This window comes from Balaenoptera physalus (assembly GCF_965194825.1).
Source record: "Balaenoptera physalus genome assembly, chromosome: 5".
NCBI classification, from domain to species: Eukaryota; Metazoa; Chordata; class Mammalia; order Artiodactyla; family Balaenopteridae; genus Balaenoptera; species Balaenoptera physalus.
In genome coordinates, this window is record NC_138884.1 from 146,561,811 (window position 1) to 146,572,600 (window position 10,790).

General features: G+C 57.9%; 1 protein-coding gene across 1 annotated transcript in view; it reads left to right on the forward strand.

Annotated features, from left to right (window-relative positions):
• The window catches only part of TADA2B (transcriptional adaptor 2B), a 15,289-nt gene continuing 4,499 nt past the window's right edge, over positions 1 to 10,790 (forward strand). Inside the window, exon 1 of the mRNA XM_082462192.1 lies at positions 1 to 303. Coding sequence (XP_082318318.1) covers positions 34 to 303 — 270 coding nt within the window. The 5' untranslated portion in view covers positions 1 to 33. The remainder of the gene's footprint in view (positions 304 to 10,790) is intronic.

A 10,790-nucleotide genomic window follows, 5' to 3' on the forward strand; every position in this document is an offset into this window, starting at 1 on the left:
GCGGCGGCGGGCGCGGGCGGCGGGCGGGGGAAGATGGCGGAGCTCGGTAAGAAGTACTGCGTGTACTGCCTGGCCGAGGTGAGCCCGCTGCGCTTCCGCTGCACCGAGTGCCAGGACATCGAGCTGTGCCCCGAGTGCTTCTCGGCCGGCGCCGAGATCGGCCACCACCGCCGCTACCACGGCTACCAGCTGGTGGACGGCGGGCGCTTCACGCTGTGGGGGCCCGAGGCCGAGGGCGGCTGGACCAGCCGCGAGGAGCAGCTTTTGCTGGATGCCATCGAGCAGTTCGGCTTCGGAAACTGGGTGAGCAGCGGGCCGGGAGGCCGGCGCACCTGCGGGTTCGGCGCGGCCGCGGAGGGCCGGGGGGACAGGGCCAGTTCACGCCCCAGACCCGGCGCCGAGAGGTTAAGCCACCCGCCCAAGGTCACACAGCAGGAAGTAGCGGAGCGGGGGTTCGGACCGTGGCTGTCTGACACCAGGGCCGTTTTCCCCGCCTTTGGGATTACTTCCGTAGGTGTCTGCCGGGTGCACCCCTTGGGCGAGACACCGGACGGAGTGGGAGTCGGGGGACACAGGCAGGTCCGCAGACCTGACAGCAGTAGGCGCCCGAGGAAGGAGTTGGGTTTGCCTGGAGGACAGTGGTGGTGAAGGCCAGACGAGCTCCACACGGACCCGCGGCCTCTCCCACCGCCTCGCAGGCGCTCACCTTGCCCTCATGGCCCCGCTCGCTTTGTGGCCTGTGTCCCCTGCCAGGCACTTGTTCATCCTGGCGTCCCTGCGACACCAGGACTTCGTGTGAGGAGGGCTCAGTGGGTTCCGCCACAGGAGCGTCCCGTCCTGGGTTTTGGTCTCTTCCTCTGTCAGGAGGTTTCTATGGGGACACTTACCTGAGAGTAAAAGGCGAGAGCTGGACTGGACTCGTTTACCTCGGGCTCCTTGAGAGAGAGAGACGTGGCGGCGCTTCTCTAGGTGGTCCCTGAGGAGCGCTCTTTTCACTTTGCAAGAGGAAGCTCTCATCCCTATTGGAAGGGGAAAGCCTGGCTGTACTCTGGGCCACAACCGCCAAGGATGTGCGGCCACCTCCAAGCATTGTGAGAAGTAGGGAGGAGAGACCTGACCCCAGCTCCCCATCTTTCCAGACCCTTCCACTTGATGGTCCCCCAGCTTCCCCGAACCAGTGTTTCATCTTGCTGCCACTTCTCCAGCAGTACAGCCGGCCCTCAGTGTCCATGGGAGATGCGTTTCAGAACCCTCCCAGGCCACCAGAGTCCTCCAGAACTCAGTCCGTTGTATAAAATGGCGAAGCGGGGTTGAACCCACGTATACCAAGGGCCGACCGTACGCCTCTCCTCCTGGGCTTACTGGAAGGCATTCCACACTTCTCCCCACATTCCCAAACACACCCTGCCTTTATTTATGTCTGCTTTTGTTTCTATAAAGTGAGCCAGTCTTCAGGGACCAGTACCCGTTTCACAGCCCTGGAATCTTTACTCTTCTCCCCAACTCCTTAGAGACACTGCTGTACAAATTCTCACCTAGGCACCAGCATCATGATGGCCACCCGCGAAAACCTTCCTTCTCACTTTGTTCTGAAATGCCGTTTATTGATGTGTATTGAGCATCTGCTCTGTGCATGTTACAGAAGGACTTCACCCGGGTCTTCAGGGGCTTACAGTGTTGTGAGCATTTGGTCCTGAGCCTGGAGTTCTGCCCTGAGCTCCAGCCTTCGATCGCGAACCCATCCCTGACATCCTCGTGCTTATCTCCCGGACATCTCGACGTTCCTTGACCCAGATCTCACACCTCGAGCAGTTACTCGGGCTACAAATGAAGAACCATCCTCAGGGCCTTCTGGGTCCAGTTCAGTAGCAGCCTGTCTTCAGAATATTTCCAGAATCTAACCACTTGTCTCAGCCTTAGTCCAGGTTGATGTTTATCTCTCGCCCGACCACTTCGGGAGCCTCCTTACTGGCCTCTCTGCTTCATGCTTGTGCCCTGCAGCCCATTCCAGGCAACAGGATCAGAGTGATCTTTGAGGACACGTCACGTCACATCAGCTTTCCGTGGCTTCCAGTTTTCTGGAGATGAAACGTCAGGGCCTGCAGGCCTTATAGTACCTGCCTACCCCTGGGATCCCAGCTGCTACGCTCCTTGATCATTTTTTAGTTCTTCTGCTTAGAGAGTTCTTCCGCCAGATGAGGGCTCGTGACTGGTCTTTCTTCTTACATATCACTGCCTTAGAGAGCCTTCCCTTCCCCACTTATCCTTGCAGCTCTTGTCTCTACAGTAGCAGCTCACAGTAGCTAGCGTGGACCGAGAGCCCTGCTGGGTGCCGGCCGCCGTGCTGCGCTCTCCTGCACTTCTTGTGAGATCCTCCCAGCAGCCCAGTGCAGCAGGTTCTAAACTGAGTAGTTTGACTTCAGAGTCCGTGCTCCTAGCTGCACTGTCTACACCGCCTGCCCTGCAGCACTGTGGAAAATACTCGAAAAACAAGCCGGGGACTAAAACATTTGTAGTGTATGGGAGGAAGCTGGGAGGGCGTTCTCGAAAGCAGTACTTTTCAAACTTTAACTTGCACGTGAATCACCTGGGGAGCTGTTAAAAATGCAGATTCTGGCTCAGCTGTTACGAGAGACAAAGCCGGGTGCTTCTCCCTGCTGAACCGGTGGTGGGTTCTGGGGGAGGCTAGCCAGGCCTGGAGGTCCACAGGCCACGCCGAGGCGCCGGCTCTAGTGTCCGTAGCTGTGCTCTTTGGGGCTGCTTTACCCTGAGCTTCACTGTGCGTCGTCAGAAGCTCCTCTGCTGCTCTGAGAAGTGTGTCGTTCCCAGGTGTGCGCTCGGAAGCGGCGTGTCCCACGCTTGCCGTCGTTAGCAAGCGCCGGTTCTGGGTGACACTCCTCCCAGCAGCCCTGTGGGGTGGCTCTCAGTTTACAGCTGAAGAACAGCGACTCCGAGAACTTAAAGTACTCGTGCAGGATGCCCCAGCCTTCCACGCGGTGGAGCCAGGGTGTAGACACAGGCCTGACCCGGAGCCTGGGCCTTAACCTCCTGGGGTAAAGAGCGACGCGGGAGCCAGGTCTGGACCCGGCTCGGCGGGAGGTGAGTGGGTGGGGCGGGGCGGGGCGATGGTGACGGGGCGGGCGCAGGAACTGGCTTTCACGGGCTGAGTGTGGAGTGTGGAGAAAGGCAGTGGGGACGGTGGCGCGGAGGAAGGTGACACCCTTCATTCCGATTTCTCCGCGGGGTCGTGGAGACTTCGTGGGGACAGGCCGCTGTGTAGCCCGGGCCATCTACTCACGCCGCGTCCCGGGGCTGCGGGCCCGGCCGAGGGGTGCCGGCAGTAAGGCCGGGAGGGTTTGGGGACGAGCCGCGGGGGTCGGGGGTACACACAGCTGTGACGGCGAGACCGGGGCAGGGCTGGCGGGTGGGCCCACAGGGTCTCATCACCGTGGGTATTGAGACCTCCTCCCCCCAGGGCAGCCGGTCGTGTGGTGGACGCTATGCAGATTCAGAATGAGACATGGATCCTACAGGAACGCAGACACAGACGTAAACACAAGGGTGAAATATTCTACGTTTGTGGATTGGTTGCTGGAGCATCGAACAGTTTGAGGGAGGCCCGGGCTCCTGCCGACAGACGGTGGTCAGGAGGACTGTAGGAGGAGGTGGGGTTCAAGCTGCCTTGAAGCTAGATTTCAAACTGAAAAAGGATGCGAAGTTCTCTGTGGGCTCTGCGGGGGCTTGTGCTTGTGCACATACATTCGGCCTAATTATCGGAGGCAGGTGGAATGTCCTGCACAAGGAGTTTTACTCTTGTAGATGACAGTAGGCATCCGGCAGCCGGGTGATGCCGGATATGTAGGTGATCGCTGCGCTGTGCAGTCGTTGGTTCATTTGTTCATCCGGCACTTACTTGGGGCCCGTTTTATATCAGCCCCTGTGCTAGGTGCACAGAGTAGCCCCTGGGTGAGGTCTGGAAATAGGTGTTTACAGACATTCTCAGGGAGTCCTAATGCAGTGGGTCAGCAGAGCCTCGTTTGGGGACCATGAGAACGGTCACCTCCTCAACCAGGCGAAAGTCCCTTCTGTGTGCTGGTGGGAACGGGTAGGTCCATCCTGTGAGTCTCCCGACAGCGGGGTTCTTAATTGCCATTAAGGATGGGGAGGAGGAGGAGGGAAGAGCCTGGATGGAGAAACCAGCTAGAATGAATAAGGTTATGCAGAGCATTGTGATTGAGAATACCCTGGACGGCTTGTTAAACAGGAATCCTGTCCCCCCTCCCCCTCCGGGTTCTGAAGTCAGCAGGTCTGAGGCTTGGTGTGAGAATCTGCATTTCTAACCACTTCACAGGTGACGCTGCTGCTGGCCCAGGGACCCTACCACTGATGTGGAGTAAGGCGTGTGACTCTTATATATATATATATATATATATATATATATTTTTTTTTTTTTGCTGTGTTGGGTCTTCGTTTCTGTGCGAGGGCTTTCTCTAGTTGTGGCAAGCGGGGGCCACTCTTCATCGCGGTGCGCAGGCTTCTCACTATGGCGGCCTCTCTTGTTGCGGAGCACAGGCTCCAGACGCACAGGCTCAGTAGTTGTGGCTCATGGGCCCAGTTGCTCCGCGGCATGTGGGATCTTCCCGGACCAGGGCTCGAACCCGTGTCCCCTGCATTGGCAGGCAGATTCTCAACCACTGCGCCACCAGGGAAGCCCAGGCGTGTGACTTTTAAAACTTCTATTATTTAAAAAAAAGTATATATTTTTATTGTGGTAAAACATACATGACATAAACTTTGCCATTTTAACCATTTGTAAGTGTCCAGTTCGGTGGCATGAGTACATTCACGTCGGGCAGCCATCACCACCATCATCCCCAGAACATCTTCACAGACAGAAACTCTGTCCCCCGTTTCCACCTCCCCCAGCCCCTCGTAGTTGCTCTTCTACTTTGTGTCCCTATGGGTCTGCCTGTCCTAGGGACCTCACGTAAGTGGGTTCATGTAATAACGTTTGTGCTTTTGTGACTGGCTTGCTTCACTTACGATAATGTTCCCCAGGTTCGTCAGTGTTGTAGCGGGTGTCAGGACTTCCTTCCTCTTTAAGGCTGACTAATACTCCAGTGTGTGGATGGACCACCTTTTGTTTATCCAGTCTTCCATCGATGGGCACTTGGGTTGCTTCCACTTTTGGCTGTTGGGAATGATGCTGCAGTGAACGTAGGTGTTCAGATATCTCCTGGAGTCCTTATTATTTTGGGTAAATACCAGGAGGTGGAATTGCTGGATCTGTGTAATTTTTTTGAGGACCTGCCATGCTGTTTTTTGCAGTGGGGCACACAGCTTTTTCAAGCTCTTTCACAGGTAGCCTGATTTGACCTGAGAGGCTTTAGTCCCCTTGAGGGCCAGTCCCCTGTGTGAGCTGGTGAATCCTGAGTGAGTTTAGGGAGGTGGACAGGGCCCCTGCAGTGGCTGATGACCTGGAAGCACAGACAAGAGACCCATGTTAGTCACCAACCTCTGCGGTCGGAGGCGGCCCTGACCCGGACAGCAGCGCATCCCAGAGGAGGGGTCGGGCTGGAAGGCAGGGGAAGGTCTGGGGCCTACGATGCGGGGTGGGCGGCCCAGGGCGTCCTCCCAGCCCCCAGAGGCAGACGGGCTGTTCTCTTCACTGTAAAAGGTGACCGGCCGGGGCTGGAGGAGGCAGTGGCCGCGTCCAGGGCCCCGTGTGAGCGCGCGGGGCTCCGGCGCAGGGGGCTGGCCCGGCCCGGGGTCCTCGCAGCCAGTCCGGGAGAAGGGCACACGTGCACGCGGGGGCGCGGAGGCCCAGGTGGGGCTGCAGGTTCGGGTCCGAAGCCCAGGTTTAGTCCACGGGGCAGGCGGACGAGTGTAAGGAGTGACTGAGGGAGGCCGGTGCCCGGGCTCCTGCTCGCGTCCCTGTCACAGGCTCCGGCCCTTTGTCCCGGTGGCGGGCGGCCCCGGCGCTCCTCTGGGCGTGAGGAGAGCTGTGGGGGGAGCCGGCCGCGGAGCGCCCTCCGGGCTCTGAGTCTGCCCTGGACCCCGCTCTCTCCCGGCCCCGCAGGCCACTCACTCTCTGCTGCCCCGGGGCCCCTGCGGCGTCCTGGCTGCTCTCGGGGTCTCTGCCCCAGCCCCTGGGGCTGCTGGGTTGCTTCTGTCCCCTTGAGGCTTCTTCCCTTAAAGAAAAAGGAAGCTGGAGCCGTGCCCCTCTCGGGAGATGCAGCGCACGCCCGCCCCAGGCCTGGCCCCTGAGCCTCCGGAGCGAAGCCGGCCTCCGGACCTCCGCCTCCCAGGCAGACGCTGCCGCCGAGAAAGGATGTGCGCTCTTCAGGATGCTCTAGAGCAGAACCGCCAGCCTGCACAGGAAGGGTGGTCTGTGACGCTAGAGGTAGTCGTTCTGTGAAAGGCACTGGTTTGTGCACAAAGATTGGACTGAATTCTCTGCCCGGGAAGAAGTAGGTCGTGCGGTGCCCTCACACATCCCGGAGGTCAGAGAGGGAGCCGTGGCCGCACTTCTGTGATGCGGTCCGTCTGGAAAGGAGAGCGGGAGCCCGGCGGCGGGGCCTTGCGCTGCCTTTTGAACGTCTCAGAAAGCAGTTGACTACACGGCCTGCTCTTGGTGTGCCCTGCGCCACTGGGTGGGCGAGTGCTGGCCGGTGCCCTGGGGGGTAGCTTCACCTAGGGTTATTCTCCCAGTCCGTAAAACGTGGGGAGTGAAAGTCATGGTACCTCGTGGGAACGGCTAGGAGGATGAAATGAGGTGACAGATGTAAAGGCTCGTACACGTTAACTGTTACTATTCATGATGGTTTTGTTTTATCCTGACCAAACCCTTTAAGAGGAGGAATTACAGATCAAGAAGCAGAAGTTGAGAGGGTAAGGATCCCACGCTAGTAAGTAATTGAGCCAGAATCTGCACCTAGTTCTGGGGATCATCGAAGGCGCCCTTCAGGAGATGATCTGGGTCTTGAGAATAAACACAGGTTGTGGAAGTGACGCTGATGGCTTCGTAGTAGTAACAGTAGCCAACATCCACGGGGGCAAACTGTGCCCGGCACTGGGCTAAGCACTGTGCGTGTGTCACCTCATTAACTCCCCCTTCTGTCCTGTGAAGGAGGTGGTGGCGTTACCTCCGTAATTCAGACAAGGAGACTGAGGCACAGAGAAGTGATTCGTCTGAGTTACTGCGCAGTGAAGGGGTGGGGCCAGGAGTGGGTCGCGAAACCCGGCCCCAGCCTGTGCACGTGGAAAGTAGTTGGCATTTGTCTGGAGGATGTCGGCACAGCAGCCCGGCGAGCAGACCTTCAGGTCAGGAGGGGCAGAGGCCGCCTCGGGCGAGAGCGGCCAGCACGGAGGGGAGAGACCCGAGGCAGCCCCGCTGGTGGGAGCGGGCCGGCCCGCAGTGCTGCCGGTTCTCTGGACTGTTCTTTCTTCCTTTCCCTGCTCAGGTGCTGGCGGCTGGCATGAGGGCGCCTGGAAAGGCCGGAGGGCGTGCAGAGCAGCCGGAGCGCCCGGGGGAGCTGTTGCCCACTGGGCCTCCTTCCTCTCCTGGAGAGGCTGCATCCTGGCCTGGGTCTAGTGACCTTGGAAAGTAGACCTCACGGGCCCAGTTCAGTGTCCGAGCGACACGTTTTCCTTTATTTTTCTGAGGACTTCAGGAAGCAGCATACCTAACTCTCCTTACCTTTTGGCAAAGATGGGAGTCTCTTTTTTCCTAAGCGTTTAGCGTTAGGCTTTGGGCTGCTTACCGGTGTGGTACTGCGTGCTGCGGCGGGAGCGGAGCCAACCGCAGGATACAGCTGTGTTCCTTGTTTAGTTCTAGTGGTGCTTGAAGGGAACTTTCTCTTCAAATCTCTTTCTCCCAAACTCACTTTTGTTGCTTCTGCCTGCCCAGCCGTCTGTCTGTCCATCCATCCTCTGTCCATCTGTCTATCCATCTACCTGGATTAAGAAACAACTTTGACCTTGAACATGTGAGGGAAAGAACTTCCCTCCCATTCACCCGCCTGCTGTCACATGGGACGCTGTAACGTGGTGATGGGCCACTTCTCTCACTTGTGTGACCACTGACACGTGAAGATTGACGGGTGTGACGAGCAGGGTGCTGGGCCTGTGGTAGGAGTGCTGTTGCTGTTTTTAACCATCATCTTTTAAAATATGTTCATTGCTGTGGTTTCGCTTCCCTGAACCTGTCTACCTTCTGTGGACTCCTGTTAGAATCAGGGCTGGGCCATCGCTGTCATTTAGACTGTTCCATTATGACCCTCACTGTTCGAGGGTCCTTGGAAACTAGGACCTTGCGTGCTTTCCTGGGCCTTGTTCACTGCTCATTAAGCTAATGTGGTGGCCCCGGGGGGCGCGATTCTCTCAGCTGTAGCTGGCGGCCAGTGTCTCTCCCAGCAGTGGCCTTCCTTAGGCAGTGGCTGATGTGCTTGCTGATGGGGGTTCCTGGGCTCCTAGCCCAGGATGGGGATGACAGGGCGCTAGCCCCACTGATCTGTGGCTTCATAAATACCTATCGCCCGGGTCCATCTGGAGCCAGCGACCCCCTTTGTTACCTGAAGAGGAGCTGGATAACTGAGGAGTCAGCACAGGGCCCACAGCTGTGTGGCCCGCTTGCCCGGCGGGGCTGGGAGCCCAGGCCGCCCGCCTGGCCGCCACGCAGCCGCGGGAGTGTGGATATTTGCAGAGCAAGGCGTGGAGCCACGGAAGCATTGGGGTGTCGCCCCCCGGAACACGAAGAGCCGTGTCTTTTAAGGGCTCTGTATGTTTTTCCTTTAAACATTTTGGATGAAAATCTTAGACCTGTGTAAACAGAGAATTGAGGCAGAATTTAACTTTACTTAAAAAATACTTGTAGTTTTACTCGAAGTGAAAACCCAGCACACCGAATCCCTCCCGAAGTGTGAGCATCTTGCATCTGCTCAGTGCAGGAAGCAGCCCAGAGCCATTAGCTCACGCACAGACAGGCCCGCGGTCCCACCAGCACCCCCGTTGAGGGAGCTGCCACGTCTCGTCCGCTCTGGGGCTGCACGCTTCCTTCCGTGTCTCTGGGCCCGGGACACCTGTGGGGAGTACTGGCCCGGTGCTTGTGGGGCGTCTGTAATTTGGGGTTGGCTGCCGGGCCCTGGCCTCACAGTGGTGAACAGAGCCGACCAGGGTCCCCTCTCCTGATGCTTCCCTCTGCTTGGGACTTTTCCTTAGTTTTAAAAATGGGCAGTACGTTCATAACGTTGAAAACGCTAAGTCATAAGAAGGTGTGCAGTGAAGTGGCCCCCTGCCAACCTCACCTGATGCCCTGGGGGACGGGGCTGGAGTCGTGTGTCTTTAGAAGGTGTCTGATGCACCACAGGCGGAGAGCTTTCTGTCTCCCAGCCGTTTGGGCACGAGGGCAGCAGTGTGAACACACCCTTCTGTTGCGTGCGTTTTCAGCTGCCCCATGTGGGAGCAAACGCGGGTGAGGTCCCGAGAGCCCTCGCCGGGAGGACGCACCGTGCATCCCCGGCCTGCGGCCCCCGGGCTTCCTTGCTGCCTCCACAGCCTCTGCTCTCTGTTCCCAGAGTGTCGGGATTGATGGAGAGAACCTCAGATCAATAAAAATACCTTGGTTTGGTCAGATGCAGCTTTGCTGCCGAGAATCCTTCTGTTCTTTCAGGGTTTAAATTTTACCCTCAGTGTGGTGCTCTGAGCATTTGATGATTTCTGGGAGGCAGGTCGCTGGGGTTCAGGGTGGACAGCAGACTTGCTGGAGGGCAGAGCTCTCACAGCAGGTCTGCACCGGACCAGGGACGGGGCCCAGATCGGGGGCCCAAGTTCCTACCCACGCAGCCTGGGTGGAAGCTGCGGTGAGGGGGAGAGACTGAGGGGCACGGCTCCCGGAGCTGGCAGCTCAGACCAGGCGCAGGCGGGCAATCCCGCTCCCCAGACACGCTCACCAGGGTGACATGCTCCCGAAAGGGCGTGGGTCAGGGACAGTGTCTTCCCAGTGTGTCACAGGGGCTCCTGGGCCCCAAGGTGGAGCCGGGGGAAAACCGTTACCGTCCACAAGAGCCTCACCGGCCGCTGAGGGGGGCCTCCTGCTCCTTTACTGTGGGACTCAAGGCTCCGAGGAGGGAGTGGCCAGCCTGGGTCAGTGACAGTAGCTGCTGGGAATGGTTGTGACTTGCTTTTGTTTTGTTGTTTTTTGGATGAAATGCTTCCTGGGGAAGGATAATGACAGAGTTGATGCTTAGAGTGATTTTTTTTTTTTTGAGTGTCTTTTTTTTTAATATAAATTTATTTATTTTATTTTATTTATTTTTGGCTGTGTTGGGCCTTCGTTGCTGCGCACGGGCTTTCTCTGGTTATGGCGAGTGGGGGCTACTCTTTGTTGCCGTGCACAGGTTTCTCATTGCGGTGGCTTCTCTTGTTGTGGAGCACGGGCTCTAGAGCGCAGGCTCTGTAGCTGTGGCTCACGGGCTCAGTAGTTGTGGCTTGCGGGCTCTAGAGCGCAGGCTCAGTAGCTTGGTGCATGGGCTTAGTTGCTCCGCGGCATGTGGGGTCTTCCCAGACCAGGGCTCGAACCCGTGTCCCCTGCATTGGCAGGCGGATTCCCAACCACTGTGCCACCAGGGAAGCCCGCTAAGAGTGATTTTTAAAGAAGAAACCATGTAGTTTCTCCATGAGACAGAGTCTAGCTTTAGCTGTGGTCCTCCCTTTTCCCTGCATGGTGCTCAGAAAGAGGCCTTGCAGTTAGGTCCTGGTCCTGCCTTCTTTGTTCCGGTGCCTTTCAGCCC